The sequence below is a fragment of the Lepidochelys olivacea genome (assembly GCF_965140295.1).
Source record: "Lepidochelys olivacea isolate rLepOli2 genome assembly, chromosome: 3".
Taxonomy (NCBI): domain Eukaryota; kingdom Metazoa; phylum Chordata; order Testudines; family Cheloniidae; genus Lepidochelys; species Lepidochelys olivacea.
This window is the reverse complement of record NC_140413.1, coordinates 178,789,013-178,807,551: the sequence shown is the minus strand read 5'-3', so window position 1 is coordinate 178,807,551 and position 18,539 is coordinate 178,789,013. Positions and strand designations below refer to the sequence as shown.

Here is an 18,539-nt window from a genome sequence, read left to right as displayed (position 1 = left end):
TCATTTCTCCTGCTAATTTACATGCTTTTAGTTTACCCATGAATGGCTGTTGTGTAAAAAGTATATACATATCCTGAAAGAGCTTGAAACAAGGCCAGGAACTAAATTATTGAGGGTACTGATTGACTAACTGAAGCAGCATGCTTAAAAAGCTGTAGGACTTTCTTAATACAGTGTTCCTACTTTCAGTGTGATACAGATCCTCAGTATTTAACATTTCAATGAGCTAAGGGCATAAATACCTTTTTGAGCATCCTGGCCTTAATCTCTGCCTCAATTTCCCATCATAAAATGGGAATAATAGTACTTCCCTACCTTGCAGGGGTGTTGGAGATAATGCATTAGACAGAGGTCCTAAAATTTGATAACTGCCATCAGGGTATATCTACATGGGAGTTAGCCCAAGCCCAGGACAGCACTAGGTGTCTAAATTCCCTGTAAACTGGGCAACCATGCAGCAGCCTATTAAGCACCCCCCAGGCACTCGGGGAACCCACCCAGCTGGGACCTGGATCCACACAACTCCTGGAAGCAGTGGCATGACCCTCTTCTGGCTCCTAGGTTTAGGAGCAGCCAGCGGACTGCATACTGCCTGGACCCCAAGTGCTGCTCTGCAGCTCCCATTGGCTGAGAACCACAGCCAATGGGAGCTGTGAGGGTGGCACATGCACACAGGGCAGTGTGCAGAGCTGTCTGACTGTGCCTGGAGCCTGCACTCCTCTCTCTCCCTCCTATGCCCCAGCCCTGATCCCCCCCCCCCTCCCAACCTATCCATCCTAGCCTAGAGCCCCCTTCTGCACTCCAACCCCCTAGCCTGAAGCCCCCTCCTTCACCCCAAATCCCTCATCCCTAGCTCCATACCAGAGCCCTCACCCACCTGCACCCCTGCCCCAACCCAATGAAAATGAGCGAGTGAGGGTGGGGAGAGCAAGCACCAGAGGGATGGGGGATGGAGTAAGTGGGGGAGGGGCCTCAGAAGGGACAGGGCAAGGATGTTCAGTTTTGTGAGTCAAAAGTTGCCAACCCTATCTGTAGTCCATGTTATACAGGAGCTCAGACTGTATGATCACAATAGACCCTTCTGGCCTTGAAATCTGAGGGAGGTAGTGACTGACCTGGTTCCACCCCCAGCTGTCAAGCAGGCTGAAGTACCCCATTGTAATAGATGTGTGGACCTTATTACTTGAATAAGGAACATTTGCTGGTAAGCATGGATACATTTTCCTAAAATTTAAAAGTGAGGTACAAAAAGGCTCTATCAGGACCATGAAAGAGAACTAGCTGCAGAGCTGCCTGAAAAGATGCATCGCTTAGAAAGTAAGCTAGCAAAAATCAGTGAGATAGAAACAGGCAACTCGACTGAGGAGTCAAGATGCAGAAAAGGAGAGCAGGTGGTGTATATATAGGGTGTCATGAACAGATGGAAATGGAATAAACTAAAAAGCTAAGTACAACTGTGTTTCATAGAAGTGTAATGGTACTGCATGTTTCCAAAGCCAGCCTCTTGTTAGGGGTTTATGATGTGTGTGACATCACAATGGCCCCTGTCAACAGAAATTGGATATCAACTGACGGCTTCGCTTCCAGAAGATGAGGGGTGGCAGCTTGGATGTGTTTGCCTATTCGCTGTCCTGCATTGTCCTTCCAGGGATTTGCTGACCGCCATCTCCTTCAGCATAACTGGAGGAGGGGTGGCTGTGGAGATCATCCCACACTAGGCCTGAGAGTTGATAAGATCACAGATGATCAGTCAAAGCACAGAACAGTGATCCCCTAGCAACAGGGCTGCTAGTAGGACAGGAAGCAACCTAGTAAGGCTACCTCAGGCTCCTGCTGCTCCCCCTTCAGTGTAGTAGCCCTCACTATGGAAGCAGGAAAGATATAGGCACTGAGGGAAGATGTTGGGTGGACGCTCCCCCCAAACTGGGATTAACATTGAGGAGGAAACTGAGAGTCTACTGGAAAAGGTACTTTGCTGTTACACCCCTTTTTTTTGAGGGATATAATAGTGACGGGAACAGCAGGGGAACCTGTGTGAACTGACAGAGTACTAAGCCTGGGGGCAGCTAGTGAGCCGGGGAGGACCGACTCACGTGTCTGGGATAGGGCGAGTAACACTCCCTGGGAGTGACACCCTCTGGGGATGGAGCAGTTGATGAGTCTAAAGGGATAGGGGTAACAGAGATGACGGTGGAGGGCCTCTTTTAAAGAGGTTGATAGGGAAATCCCATTGGGGGTTTTAAAGTGGCCTGGGAAATTTTAGTACTTTGCACTGAGGGACACAGGCAGTTTCTACTCCTCATTTGACACAGTGGATCAATTGCACTTCTCTCTGCAGTTCAGACTCCCTAGGTAGAGTGACCATTTGGCTTCTAAGAGGTTTTTCTCCATGACCAGCCTGGCATTGTTCTGTTTTGTCTTCTGCCTTGGCTCTAGGAGCAGTCAACCAGCTGGCCAGGCAGAAACTGTCTCAGACTTGGCAGTGCCCAAATTCCTTAAGTAGCAGGCTCATGGTGCCACAGTTGCAATGCCCCTTCTCCCTCTCCCTCAAGTTTGCTTTGAGCAGCAGACCTAGGCTTGGTGCATCCCTTCCCACACAGGACTGGCAAATGGCCTTGTACAGCAATGCCTATGACATCTTCACTAGCTGTAGCCGAGACCACTTCCTCCACATGACTCCTCACCAGGCAGCCAAAATTAGGAACTCAGGCTTCCAAGTTCCTCCTTCCCTCTCAGGAAGGGCACTGAAGGGTTAATTTCCCCCTCCCCCTGGTGCATCTACACCATTGAAGAAAAATTAATAATACCTAGCTTTTAAATAGAAGTCCCTGAGGGCTTAAGTGGGACTTCAGTGATGTATTGACCTTTTTCTAGTCCTCTGCACAGGGATGAATTTCACCCATCCTGACAAGATCTCCTGTAGCACACCCTTCAAACTCATAATGAGACGGGTTTTGCAAGGTCAAAGCCACAGTCAAGCCAAAAGTAGCTGTGTTTTACACCATTCTGTCTTATTTTTTATTTCAAAGGCATTGGCATAGAAACAGAAGCTTCTTTGTAATCAGTCTGCTTATTCTATCTGGGTCATTTAACAACTTCACAATCCACTGTTTGTAGCATCCTAGTTGGACCCCCACTACTGACTCATGCAGTCACAGGTACCTTAGCTTTATGGAAGGAATCAGGTAGGAAACAGTTTGGCAGTCGGCAGTGGTGGGACATGCAGAAAAAGTGAATGAGTTTAATAAGATTCTCAACAAATAGTATTTAAAATGTCATTGGTGGTATAAAAACTCTTCAAGACAAATTCATTTTAAATAGTGGAGAAGCATGGTGCCCAGTAAGGCTGGGATTTTCAAAGACGACAAAGGGAATTAGGGACCCACCTTCCATTGAATTTCAATCAGGTTTGGGCACCTACCTCCCCTTAGGCTCCTTTGAAAAAAATCAGTCTGTGTGTCTGTACAAGCCAGCCCATATTAAAGTCAAAACCGTACTAACAGCAACCAGGATTGAAAACAGCTCTTGATAGCACAGCTCCTCTGAACAGTGTGGGCGGGTACTTTTTTCTCCCCCTACTAGCCGAGCTAGACTGCCTCTCCTCCCCCTCTGCCCACCCCCCACCCCGTAGGCACTCCATAGCCTTCTTTTTCAGCTTTTTTTAAAAAAAATTCTATGGCAATTTGAATGTTTATTACAAAAATTTAAAAATGGGTGAAAATTTGCATAAAAAATTAACTTTGTCGTCTTCTGGGTAAATACTGGGGGATGGGAAGACGGGGGAGGGGGAGGAATAAATAGAGAAAAGTGAGTGTACTTCTGACCTGGCTCCAGATACTGAGCCATCAGTTGTCTTTCCTGAGTGGGGAGCAGTGTACAGGGAGTTCTAGCCTTTTTTTTGCTTTTTTTCCCCTTAAGACTCAAGCAGTAACAGACACATACACACGTGCATGCAGCTTTTTGTGTGTGTCTCCCACTATATTGCCTTACTTTAACAGACAGCCTTGCATTTATAGTTAGACTAATTTATTATTAATGAACACATCTACCTGGATTTTCTTAATATAATCAGTGTAATAATACCTCCCAATAATAGCTTTCGGAAAACCCAGGAATTTTTCAGTAAAAATCAGAAATGAAGGGCCTTGTCTATAGTACAGGCTTATAACATAACTATAATGTGGTTTTCAGACAATAGGTCAGCTAATGCCCACAGCACTGTTACAACATGTTTAACTAACATGGTTTCAACTGTAGTATGGACAAGGAGATTGCCCCTCCACTACATTTTTATCATCCTTGGGTTGACCATTATCTCATTTCTGCCACTGGGAAAGTTAAATAAGTTACCAAAGAGATTCTGCTAGTAATCTCCTTTACGCTCACAGATGTTGTACCCATTTTAAAACTCTCTTCCCATCATGAGTTCTCATGTCTTAGTAGACACTCGGATAGTTTTCATTCTAATTCAGATCATATAACTGGAAAGTTCCTACAACGATTCGGTAATACAAAAACGTTCAATTAAAAATAATATTTAGTTTAACACAGAACTACTCTAAAAGAAATCTTTAAACATAAGCTAATTCTGTCTCAAGTGATGAAGTTATGTGTTTGGGATGATAGTTTAGATAGACTGTATATCTCAAAGTATAATTATAAGTTATAAACTGTCATATTCAGCCTAAAGGAACAATTGTAGAAATATGTGGATGCTGTTCAATTAATCTCTGTTTCTTAACAGACCTTGGCGAAGGAAAGAGAAAAAGTAGCATCTTTGGGACAGAGAGATACATGGTGGAGACTCTCACTTAGAGTATGCATATTTTAGCTCATATTTTTTCAGTACTTTTTCTCATTGTTCTTAGCATTATGTCAGTTATGCAAAATTGTAATTGTTATGGGAACACTAGTCACTATGTACCCACTGTTTTAAGTCCCAATCCTGCAAGCAGTTGTGTAATGTTACACACAGGAATAGTCCCACTGACTTCATTAAAGTTGCTCATTGCGTGTATTTGCAATATTGGGCCTTAGTAGCCATGAATATGTTAAAAGAAAAGGAGTACTTGTGGCACCTTAGAGACTAACCAATTTATTTGAGCATAAGCTTTCGTGAGCTACAGCTCACTTCATCGGATGCATACTGTGGAAAGTGTAGAAGATCTTTTTATACACACAAAGCATGAAAAAATACCTCCCCCCACCCCACTCTCCTGCTGGTAATAGCTTATCTAAAGTGATCACTCTCCTTACAATGTGTATGATAATCAAGTTGGGCCATTTCCAGCACAAATCCAGGTTTTCTCTCCCCCCACCCCCCCAACTAGTGTTTTATTGACCTGATAAAATATAATAATTGTAAGCCCATGTTATAGTTCCAATGGGTATTCACTATTGTGGGGGCACTGCTCTGTGGTAGTTAGTTCCAAACTCCTACCTCTCTTTGTGGGATGGGGACTGCTCCTACAGCCTTCCAGGAGCCAGGCACTCACCCAGAATCACTCCAACCCTGCTGTCAGTAACAAACAATCACCTTTATCAGCAACAGCTCGATGTCTAGTTGGCAGCTGGTATCAAGCGGAGTGCCCCAGGGGTCGGTCTGGGCGCCGGTTTTGTTCAACATCTTCATTAATGATCTGGATGATGGGATGGATTGCACCCTCAGCAAGTTCACAGATAACACTAAGCTGGGGGGAGAGGTAGATACGCTGGAGGGTAGGGATAGGGTCCAGAGTGGCCTAGACAATATGGGCCAATTGGAGGACTGGGCCAAAAGATATCTGAGGAGGTTCAACAAGGACAAGTGCAGAGTCCTGCACGTAGGATGGAAGAATCCCATGCACTTCTACAGGCTGGGAACCAACTGGCTAAGCGATAGTTCTGCAGAAAAGGGGATTACAGTGGACGAGAAGCTGGATATGAGTCAACAGTATGCCCTTGTTACCAAGAAAGCTAATGGCATATTGGGCTGTATTAGTAGGAGCATTGCCAGCAGATCGAGGGAAGTGATCATTCCCCTCTATTCAGCACTGGTGAGGTCACATCTGGAGTATTGTGTCTAGTTTTGGGCCCCAATGTAGAAAGGATGTAGCAAAATTGGAGAGTCCAGCGGAGGGCAACAAAAATGATTAGGGGGCTGGGGCACATGACTTACGAGGAGAGGCTGAGGAAACTGGGCTTATTTAGTCTGCAGAAGAGGGGTTCCAAAGAGGATGGAGCTAGGCTGTTCTCAGTGGTGGCAGATGACAGAACAAGGAGCAATGGTCTGAAGTTGCAGTGGGGGCGGTCTAGGTTGGATATTAGGAAACACTGTTTCACTAGAAAGGTGGTGAAGCACTGGAATGGGTTAGCTAGGGAGGTGGTGGAATCTCCATCCTTAGAGGTTTTTAAGGCCCGGCTTGACAAACCCCTGGTTGGGATGATTTAGTTGGGGTTGGTCCTGCTTTGAGCAGGTTGTTGGACTAGATGATCTTCTGATGTCTCTTCCAACCCTAATCTTCTATGATTCTGTGAACAGGCCCAGTGCCCCTTCCAGCATCAGTCCCTCAGTCACTGATCACGGCACCTTCTTCCCTTTGGGCCCTGACAGATTATGATCATGTGCTGTGAAAGCTCATTGTGGCCATGGAGACAGGCTGGCCCCTGCATCTGGTCCCCAGCCGTGAATCAGACTTTTAGCCTGCTATCTCCTTGCAGCAGCAGCCCCTGAGCTAACACGCAGCGCATGCAGTCCCTTATTGAAAGGCACCCCCTCCTCCAGTTTGAGAAGAGCATGAGGTAGTGGTAGGATTTCCTGCCAGCTCCCTAGCCTCTGGGGCAGAGGGCTGGTCCTTTCACATTGTTGATATGCCATGTAATATAACAAGTACAATAAACTAAGCTTAATATTAAAACAAAAGAAGACACGAAAGGAGGAGCTATTCAAGCTCCCCCCAGCTACATCCACATGCTCTAATAATCATCAGGCACTGGGTGAATGGCCAGCCCAGAAAGGGTGGGTTAATCCTTCTCCATCATTCATTTCTATTTCTAGGTTGTTTAAACCTTCAGGGATTGTAAACATGTTCATTTTTCCCTTCAAAAAAAGCACTGGAATCTTTTTTTCAAGAGGTCACTGCTTGACTTACTCAGAAACCTTTGAATGATGCCAGCTGCATCCAAAGGGGTGGAGGAATGGCAGAGTCTTTTGCTGGAAATTAATTAATTCAGTAAAGCTGGGAAATTATAATCTAGACATTCATAGGGGGCCTGATCTAAAGCCCTTTCAAGTCGTTGGGAATCTTTCCACTGATTTCAATGGGCTTTGAATGGTCTGTGCATAGAACTAAAGTTTCTTAATGGATTAAAAATATATGACTTTTTATAATTATAACTTGGAATCCGTTCACAAAGGAATTGAATGTTAGATTTTTAAAGAATTCTTCACATATATCACCACAACTGCTCTATGAGTGTCCACCCTGTTTTATGTTAGAATTGTGAGTGTATGTATAAATGACTTTTCTACTCTTTGGATGTCCTAGAGCAACCTAACTCTGGGGTACGCCCCCCTTAGGGAGGTGGAGTGGAACATTCAGGAGGGCGTGCGGTGGGGCCTCAGCCAGCCCCCATGGGGGGGAAGGGAGGGAGCACCACCCAGCCCTGCTCTGCCCCCTGCCACAGCTCTGCACCATCCCCAGCTGCAGAGCCCCCTGCTCCGCTCCAACCAGCTCCGCCCCAGCCACAGCTCCCCTCCACCCCAGCTCAGCTCCGGCCCCACCCACTGCTCTTCACTGCCCCCAGCCCAGCTCTGGCCCCCAGCCTCAGCTCCACTCCACCCCCTACTCCATCCCCAGCCTAGCTCTGTTAATTTTTTTGTAGCATGAACTATGTTTAAAGATGGTTCTTTTTCTAAAGGTTCTAGTATACTGTATTTGCCCATCATAGGTAAGGTCTAAAATGACTTTGCTTTTTAAAGGCAGAATCCACACTACAAAAACAACTGATTTTGGAGCTGCCAGCTAGGGAGAAGCCTTCATAAACACAAGCCCTTTAAAATGTCTTTCTTGATTGACCCCCCAGCAAGGAACAACTTATTTCCCCATGTTAGCACTTCAGAAAATACAGAGAATATGTTGAGAAAGAAGCAGATTCGGGGCATCTGGGTAAATCCAAAATCCTCATCTTTCAGCCGCATCTGAGTGAGAAGAAACCTCTTGCAGGCTGGAGTAGTCTCTGTGGCTGTGGAGTGCAAAATACTCAGAGAGCCTCTGTAGGCCAGCAGCCACAGGGGTAATTTGCAGCTGAAGAAAGCCCTAAGCAAATCAGCAGTTTCCACTGAGAAGCACATCTGACGCCATTAAATTTTATAGCAGGACTGACAGCAAAATGTTCTGTAGCCACAATATTTTTTGTATCTTTTTTTCCTCCTGCTTTTCTGTACCTAACACAAATTGGATGTTTTCACTGGTAGAAAGCGAAGATGAAAACAGTAATTCAAGTGGTGTGTTCCAGTTCAGTTGTGGTTTGGTCCCTTGAAGTGAGGAAGCAATCACTATCTTGTCAATCAAGTTGAAATGTAGAAATTTGTTGTTACAGCAATTTAAGTTGGAGGCTTGATTGCAGCTCTTGGGCATAGGTCTTTCTGAGCAAGAACAAGATGCTTCTTGTGGGTAGCTTACATGTTAGAACATCATGCTGATAGTTCAATTGGCTGTTTTAATTATTTTCTTTAGAAAAAGAAATATTTGTCATTAACCATTTCACAGATGAAATGACCAGGATCCAATAACTTCTGAAATGTGAGCATATGTCAGGCCTTGAATGACTGGATTTAATTAAAACAAAGACAAATGCCAGTTCAAAATAGCATGTCAAATACACTTTTAGTAGAAATGCAGAACTGCACAAGAATCTCAGCCTAAATTATGTTTGTTTTTTACTAGCCAACACCTACGCCAGGTACTTATATAGTACGGGATTTTATTGAAGAAGCCCAGCTCAACCCAGTGAAAGCGACATATAATTTTAAAGGAGAAGGCAGAAAGAGATGTTCCATCTTCCAACCAACAGCTGATCTTACGCTACCAGATGTTTATACATACATTCCTCCTAGCTTTGTAGATTTGGCAGGAAAAAAGCCAGCTACATATTCATTTAAAAGCACACCAAGGAAAAGTCCCAACACCTTATGTTTTAAAGATAAGGTAAAAACAAAATAGTGGTCAGAGCTATCTCTAAATGAAAAAAGATAAGGGGGAGCTTAAGGTCACCTCTCCCAGCTTGCACACATTAACTACAATTTGCCCTGTCTAGAACTTTAAAATGTATTATTTTATATGGTTTTAGTGTCATATTTTAAAAATGTACTTTTGATCCCAGACTAGACAAGCCCTGAGTGCTATTATCACAGGCTAGGCTTTTTCAGACCCACCCACTGGTCCTCCCAGAGTATAAACAGTCACTGAGTGAGAAGAAACCTTTGGAGTCTAATGCAGTCTGGAATAAGAACTTCCTTCTCTATGTCCAGCCTTCCCCCCCTCATTTTGCTCGGTATATAAAGCAGCTGATCCTGGTTGATTGATAGGCTCCAGCCACTTTGATCTTCTTAGCCTGTTCCTGTCAGATACCTTAATCCTGCAACAAATATAGGAAAGGGTTAGACTTTTTAGATGGCTCCCAGCCCCCCTCAAGATTCCAATGAGTGATATAGCTGTCACTGGGACTTTGGTCTCTCCTTTCTATATCAACCAGCTCTTTACCTAGGGCAGAAAGGAGGCCAAGAGGGGCTTCCCCTATAAAAGAGCTCTGCACCCCTCAAATGGTCCTCAGAAGATCCTGGCCACCATTTACTCATGTATTATTCATGCCACCTGCAATCTCCAGGTTCAGTAAAGTCTGCAGAACTGCCATGGGGAAGAAGGAACAGGGTTCATGTTCCTAAAATGGCTTATAATACAAACAAAATGTTACCTAGTCTAGTGGATGAGAACACTGAGTGTAGGCTCTCTTTCTTTCTCTTCCTCTGACCTCTGCAATTGCCAGGGGAAGGGTCTTCATCCTCTGTCTGAACCCTCTCACTAATTGGCACGACATAGTAGTTTCAGTGGAGTGGGTAGAGAGAGTAAGAGTAAGTTGCATATGAACTTTGAGTCTTTCGGCTGGGGGCACCAACATAATGGGTTTGCTTGGACTAGCCGCTGAGGAGGTTTTGCAGCTGTGCACACCTGTATTCACGAATGCATCTGTTCCCTCCACATCTGAAAATTTAACCATATAATTTAAATCTAGTTTTTCAGCATCCTACTCTAAAAAATGTTTATGTTTAAGTGGGTATAAATATTCTTCTGCTCTTCAGAGGGGTGTTGCAAGGCTTAATCAATCATAATGAGGTTTTAGCTCCTTAGATGAAAGGTTCTATATGCCATTGGCTTCATTGGGAGCTACAGCTGAGTAGGATCAGACCCTTAAAACATAGCAATACAAAATGATGGGCCTGGTATATGAGCCAAATTCTACCCTCAGATACATGCATATCTTTCCTGTTGATTTAAATGAGAGTTGTGTCTGTGACTGCAGATGTTAGTGAAGAAATCAGTAATATGAAGTCAAACCTTGATTACCTGTTACTGTCCTGTCTATACTACCCATTCCTTCCAGGATATTGACACTGCACCAGGACAGTATAATCTTTTCCCTGTTCCAGTGCCCAAGTTTGCATCCAAGTAAGTAAATCAATGTTCTTATCTTCTCATTTGCTTAGACTGTTTTATTTTCATGCATTTTTACCTGAATTTCAGAGCTACTGTGCACCTACAACTCCCATTTATGTCTTATCTAAAGCCCACTGAAATCTCCCATTAACTTCAATGAATCAGCCCCATAGTCAGTGTCCTGACTCCCATCTCTGTGATAGGGCCTTGATTCGACAAAGCATTTAAACACATGCTTAAGCCCATCCCCATGCAATAAGTATGTACTTGACTTTAAACACATGTTTCAGTTCTATAGACTTCAGGGTCTGAAGCATGAGTTTATGTGCTTTGCCGGATCAGGGCCATAATACTCATTCCAGCGAGAGTTGCTTGTACTCAGTGCCTCTGAAAAACAGTCCTTTTCCATCTGCAGGTGCCTAAACATGAATTAAGATATCTACATCATTTGAGTTTGTGAATAGGGCTCTTTATAGATAGTAGCAGTAGTGAATTATCATTAATAAAAGTGGTTTAGCTATCTTTCTCTATATACCTAGGGAAAGATACGGTTAAGTCTCTTAGTTTCACAGTATATTTCACCAGTACAGAATGACTTCTGTTATATTGCCTATTGAGAAGAACGACAGATACATTTTCTTATACTGAAATAGAAGCAGGTGGAAACGGTTGGTGAAACTGTAAGTAGCAGTAAGAGTGTGTCTCAAATGACCTTAATTGCTTCTTTTTCAAAACTCAGGCAATTTATGTTTCGCTCTGCAGTTCAAAGATTCCCAACAACTTACTTCACTCCTGTAAGTACTATGTAGACAAATATTCTCTGATGATGAAAAATGTGGGGGTGTCTAACGGGGAAAAACCACATCTTGTAGTTCCTTTTTATATTTAAGGGATGGTCTTTATTGCTTTATAGTATATTTAGTATTCTGAGTATGCTAAGGCTCTGATCTTGCAAACAGTTAAGCTCATGAGTAATATGAATATGAGCAGATTTTTTTTTTTTTACTACAATGAGACTATTCACATGAGAAAAGTGACCTATGTTCTTAAGTGTTTGCAAGACCAGGGCCAAAATGACTTTTGAAAATTATTAAAAACCTCAGCTTTGCTTTGGCAATTATTCAATCTCAAAAGCTATGCATAGTGGGTACACTATAAAACAGAGACTGTTGCTATTCAACATATCACTGGAAAAATAAAAAAGAGAGAGAAAATACTGTAAGGGCTTGAAAGCTTTGGACCACTTCTTTGCCAGGTATGTTCCGGAGATGTGGGTAAGATGAGTAATTGACTCGAGAAGTGGAAGTATGAATATTTCTTCAAGCTTGTGAAGAAAGGAAATGAGAGGTTGGACATGCATCATGCCAGTGTGAGAGGAGAATGATTAGCTAAAATTCCTCCCTTGCATTACACTGTAATAAAGCTTAAAATGCTTCCACCATTTGCAACATTTAGGCCTGTTTTTAATCTCACCCGTTGTGTATCTCTGTGGCAGAGCAGGGGTAAACCCCTTTAAGGCCCTGCCAAAATGCTGGCTGTAGCCTGCTCACTGGCCAGGAGAAGAGACACAGGTATTCAGCAGGGAGCCCAGCTGCAAGCCCTAATGAGGGCTGGCTCAGAGGAACATGCTGAGCTAAGTACTGACAGCTGGGCTGAGGCACGAGAGGGCTATAAAAGCCCTGGGCAAACCTCAGTGGGGATGCTGGCCTGGGAAGAGACAGGAGGGTGGTATTGCTGTCTCCTTACCAAAGAAGGAAGCCTCAAAAGCCAGGAGACCCTGGGGAGGGTCTATGGGGCACTAGCTGTTGGGGAATCTGGGAACCACATGAGCACTGTAAATAAAGACACTGGGTGATCCAGCAAAAGAAGGCATGGAAGGTTCTTTATGATACCAGCCTAGACACAGGGTGCAGGCTCAAGAGGGAAGAAGCCCATGGTGACCCTGTGACAATCTCCAATGATTTCCATTGCATTATTCCTGATTTATACTTAGGGAGACAGGAATCAGGCCCATGATAATTCCACTACCTCATTATTTCACTTAAAATGTACCATATGTTGTTTATTAAATTGTCAACTACTCTAATCAGACATAGAATAAAAGTACTCATGTGCAATTCTGACATCATTCTGAATCAGCAGGGGATCACACCCCCATGAATTCTGGGCCTGAGCCAGCGAATCCTCCACACGCATAACTCCAGTAAAGAAAAAGCTAGCTTGATGCACTTCTAGTGGTGATTACCCAAAGCTTAGTCAGTTCTGGACCTCGCCTGCCGTTGTGTAGTAAACAAGCTGTATACACTCATATACTACACCCTTTCTCTCACACACAGTATTTTTTTAAAAGATGTTTTGGTTTTGTTTGTGTTTTCTTCCCTCCAGGAATACTCTGGGCACTTTTCTGTCGCCCAACTTATGCCCTGACCTTGCAGACACTTACACATGATTAATTTTAAGCTTGTGAATCATCCCATTGATGTCAATGGGTCGACTCATGAGTGTAAAGTTAAGCATTTTGCAGGAGTGGAACCTTAGAGATAACTGCTCTTCTTGATGAACTGTCTGGATAAGATTCCTTTCAGAGCCCATAGTACAGCTCCCAAGTGGGTGAGAGGGGACTCTTTGGTAGGACACAAGACCCTGGGCTCAGTGCCCAACCATGTCCTTTGCTATCCCAGGAGTAAGGGACTAAACTTGAGCTTTGAAGTTTCATATTTTATTACTAAATGCTTACTCAGTGGTCTTATTAATTTTGTTATAGCTGATAATTATGAGGCATCCCATAGTTCCAGTGATACCATTGTCCATTCAAGCTTCCTTTTGTGCAGTTTGTTACAATGCCACTAAACCTGGTGTTGTAATTGTGGGATGCCTATTCTCGATTCTCTGTTATTAAGTGAACACAGAGTCATCATCTGTCCTATTTTTTACCTAAAGGTGATTCACAGAGTGGAATGTACTGTACTACAAAAGAAAGGGAAGAGAGTAGTTCTATAGTACATGGTTGGAGACAGTGGTGACAACTCACTGCTGTGACTCATGCATGGATTACACAGGCAGTCCAAAAATGGGCCTTGAATTCAGTTAGCCACAAACATCTGGAATCTATAAAAAGAGACCCTTCAGTCTAACAGCGAGAAACTCAGATGTGCAGCTTGAGACAAGGGAAGGTAATAACTCACAGTGGGATGAGATGTCAAAACTCATTGGACACCTGCTTATGATCACTTCCTTAACAGGTAGTTCCTACAGAGAATGTTCACTCAAACTGAAAACCGATGCAAGTGATTTAAAAACTGATACAATACCACAAGAGATAATTTAGACTATATGTATTACAGGCTTGATTGTGGTCTAGCTGCTCCTCACAAGACCACATACATGAGGGCGAGGGAGTAAGGAGCCATTTCTCCACCACCTTGTATGATTCATGTAAGGATGGCAAAAGTACAGCCTCAGTGGTCTGGGGAGTGCACTTCCTTGTATTCCTCTGAGATCCCCTTGGCAGAAAAGGGGAAAGAGTAGGCAGAGCTGTGACAGATTATTCTTCCCCAAGTACAACAGAGGAGGGAAAAATACACCGCGCATAGCATTCAGTTTATGTAATTTGAAACATGGAAGGTGGAGTATGAAGGGATGTTTGTTAGGATCATAGAAGATTAGGGTTGGAAGAGACCTCAGGAGATCATCTAGTCCAACCCCTCTGATGCTGAGTGTTGCCTGGTTCATTCCAAAGGCAAAACATTTACTCTTTGGAAGTATTTTTGTGAGTCCCATGGATTCATCATCTCTGGCCATGGTGTTTTTTGGCAGTATCTAACATGAGGTAAGCTTCATCAGAGGCAGGGAACTCAACCCCAACCCATCTCATCAGTTATTAACACACGGCTCCTGGGAGCCCTGAGAAAGACCTTCAGAAACTACTTTGGTAAAATATATTATCAAGGAATTCCTCTGGAAATGCAATTTATTTTAGCTGACTTGCTTATTAAGAGCCCGTATCAGCAGTGATAATGCTCTTGTACTATTTGCTTTTTCCCCCTTCAGGAATTTATGCTTAAATCTGTCACTCTTGCTGTGTTTTTCTCAGAAGATGCACCCTTTTTCTTTGGGCTTAAATATAACTATCTATAGAAGATCAGAATGTACAGATGTCAGGAATTTCAGATTCCTGATGGGGACTAGAAGAGGATTTTGACTCATGAAACAATCTATTTGTGTTACTCATCAATCTGTTCTAGAAGGAACATCATCCTTTAAAAAATAAAACTCCCAGCAAATGCTGAGCAACTGTATGTGAATGTACAGCAAAGGATTGTGTTTAATGTAAATTATCAAGAGATATTCTTCCACTGTCAAATAGATGTTAACCTTTTATTTGAAAATCCTCTAGGATCTCATTAACTTCTCCATGCCAGGTGGCCCTTTGTGATAAAAGAGCCTTTCTTTGTAAGCAGCATCTCCTTAAATGAGTTATTGATACAGCTGCCATACAGTATTTTGCAACAAATGAGCTTTAACATCCTTTAAAATTCTGCCTCTAGCTTCAGAATTGCAGTCAAAACCCGTATGCTTTGCTGATAGATTAGATCTGTTTGGCCGCTGCTTGGGAGATGGTTGTATCAATCTTCCTGTTTATTTATCAGGTGGTTGTTCTGTGTCAGAAATGTTCTCATTTAACCTCAGACTAACACACAGTTGGAGCAATAATATTAATCTCAATAAGGTGTTTAATCATATACCCTATGTAATCTCGTAAGCAATTGCTGCCCTTCTTAATCTTACCCTAGCATAAAATACAGTAGTGCACTATTAATATTTCAGTGCTGTTATGTATGATGCTAGCTTTTCAATTTCATAAATACATATCAGCATCCTGTGAAAGGCTTAAAATGTAGTTATGGTCAGGAAAAGGATTTTGTAAAAACCATGTGTCTGTGTTCCATATTAACTCTTAATTATAAACCTAGCAGTATATGCAGAATGAAGTCCTGCTTTCCAGTTGGTTGATTTAACTGTTAGGAAAAAAGCCAGTACTGTTAACAGTCCCACAATCATAGCTATCTGCCATGCAGTTGCTTAGCATATAAAATAGTAATTGGTTTTTATTTGGTATTCCAGCTTTTATACATTTAATGTTTTTAATGGTAATGACTCTAGTAGTTAATTGCTGGCTGGATTAAAGGCTGTGACTTTCACCTGGGGTTCTCGGCTCCTCCAGATAGTCAATACTTGCCAGAAGATGACTTTTGCGATCAAACATTATTACTTAATCAATAACTCTTGAGTCACATTTGCTCATCTTACAAAACAGGAGCCTGGTCCTTCATTAAACACTGCTTACATTAAAGGCACTAACAAAACTTCCATTTACTTCAGTGGTTTGGGCCTCAACATGTTTTTTTCCAGCTGCCAGCACTACAGACCTAACCTGGTGTCTGAAACTAGCCTATGGTCCCAGTGCAGTCAAGGGAGATCCCTAAGCAGATCCTGCATGTCTCCACCACTCCAGCAGCCCCCAAATGAGATCCCTTGCATTTAGTAATCTCTTCCCTTCCAGTTAGTCCAAAAGCAGTTACCTAACTTATGAGGTCTTTGCCTTGAGCACTCCAGTCCACTTCAGTATCATTTCGGTGCCTGTTTCCTTGGTGTTCTGGCATTTCAGTGGCTGCTCCAGCCCTTCTGCACATTAGCACTTGCCCCAGCCTCTTCAGAGCTTGTCTCAATATACTTCGCCTTCTTAGCAGATGCACATGGCTCTCTTCCCTCAGATTGCTCTTTTCCCAGTACAGAAATGCCTGTGTTTAGCAGGCCACTTGGCACTTCACTGCCTGCTCCATAATTCTCAGTACTGGAAGACCTGGCTATTCTTCTTGGTGCTAGAATTAGTGAGTAATTCCCCCCTCCCCAATGGCCTTTTCTTTAAAGGGAGAAAGGAAGAGTGCTGAGTGGCTCAAAACCATTCCAGATTGGTGGCCCTGCTCATGGCTTCATTGTCTTAGGAGTTGACCATGACATGCATGCGAGCATACATAGAGATGTCACCATGAGTATGGAAGAACCACGGTGAGCCCCTCCAAATAATTTAATCATTTTTAATTGCCTCATCATCCTGAAAAAGTCATCTCTCAACACAGGAAGTGACTGGGACATTAGGGGGTATTATATATACTAGCAGAGGATGGCATGTGTCAGCCACAGACCTTAGGGGTCAAAATGCTTGAAGAGTTGAAGAATTCCTGATCATTTCACTCGAAGTAGCAAAGATCCAGGAGTGAGAATCCTGAAGAATATCATCAGAAAAGCAGAACAACAGGCAAGTATTTTTCTCTTTTACACTTTGAAATGAAAGGGCATTAATTCTCCTTTTGTTGATAGCCTTGTAGCCCTAAGTCAGCATCAGCTTGGTTTATCTACTGCTTGTGTCAATTATTATGTAAGTCAGATCTGCCAAAGTACCAGTCTAACTTGCACAGCTGACTCTTCAGAATGCTTTTCCTTCAGAAGCTGTTTTGTCATCTGCCACTTCTGTCCTACTTTTACCTTTATCATTTACCCCTTTTTCCCTCTTCCATATCTACTGACCATAGTTTTATATGTTGACTGCCACTCATATTAGACCCAAGTTTACCTGTTTCAGACAAACCTGATTTATTGCTGTAAATTATCAACAGGAGAAATATTATATCATGAAACTGAAGTTAAGGAAAATAGTGCATCTATTTAAGAAATGAATCCCGCCTAATTTCAAGCTGTCTTATCCTGTTATTTTTTGTCTCTCTAGTTTGAGTCTTTGTCATTTATTTTAAAGGCCAGTTTCCCGGGTATGGTCTTTGATATATGGGAGTTTCAGCCTATAATAATATACCACGAGTATTTGATTGTGCAGTAAGACATCCAGATTTGGGTAAGACTGCAAAGGCATATTGCAAATATTTTCTGTGTATCTCTCATGCCATTTTAGATTTAAATGGAGCTTATGTCCTTCATGAAATTGGCTTTAAATCATTTACATTCTGTCACTGGGCATTTTCTCAATAGCTATTCTTTCCTCTAGTTAATTTCTTGTCAAATGTCAAAATGTGATGGCCAAGTAAAATGTCCTGTGATCTGAACAATACCTTACCTTCACAAACCTTTCCCATTGACAAACTAAATCAACTGCTGCATGAAATGGTACAAATGCATTAAAAAGCATCATTTTATGCTTGATGGAACATGACAGAAGCTAAAATAAGAACAGGAGGAAAATAAACAAAGACATTAAGCTACCTAATGGATGTAAATAGATTTGGTTGGATTTACAAATTTTAGATACTTTTGTTTGAAGTGTGGCATATCAGAACCACCTATGCCAGATAGTCATTTAAAATTGACTGGTATAAGTTATTTTAATGGTATGAAACATTGTGACATCCATTTCAGTTGTTCATAAAAGGCTTGTTTTCATTTCAAGATAGGGCTGATATCTTGAAATTCCTCCGGGGCAGGCAAAGCTGTCATAATTGATCAATGTTACTCAGATTTGATGTGGCTAAAAAAATATTTTGTCTGGAACAGAATCTAAGAGATTAGAATGGTTTGTACAAAATCTAGGCTAGAACTTGTGTCTCAGTGAGAATGAAATGAATATTAGAAAAAATATTTTAAAGAAAATAATATAAAATAACAAAATTACATATCTACGAACTACTTTAATGGCAGTGTTTTTTCTCTCCCTAAAGTTGCTGTCTATTTTCCTAAGCCTTAAAATTAGCTTCCAAATATAACTTTCTAGTTAAAGAGTCTGATCTTGGTTTTTTTGCTTGACTGGAGTGGAAATTTTGGCTGTGCAAAAGTTGT

At 42.4% G+C, this 18,539-nt stretch overlaps 1 protein-coding gene across 1 annotated transcript in view; it reads left to right on the top strand.

Moving 5' to 3' along the window:
• Positions 1–1,898: 1,898 nt before the first annotated feature.
• The window catches only part of STPG4 (sperm-tail PG-rich repeat containing 4), a gene marked incomplete at both ends in the record, with an annotated part of 29,769 nt that continues 13,128 nt past the window's right edge, over positions 1,899–18,539 (top strand). Inside the window, 5 exons of the mRNA XM_084624951.1 lie at positions 1,899–1,967; positions 4,745–4,816; positions 8,928–9,188; positions 10,642–10,706; positions 11,434–11,488. Coding sequence (XP_084481077.1) covers positions 1,899–1,967; positions 4,745–4,816; positions 8,928–9,188; positions 10,642–10,706; positions 11,434–11,488 — 522 coding nt within the window. The remainder of the gene's footprint in view (positions 1,968–4,744; positions 4,817–8,927; positions 9,189–10,641; positions 10,707–11,433; positions 11,489–18,539) is intronic.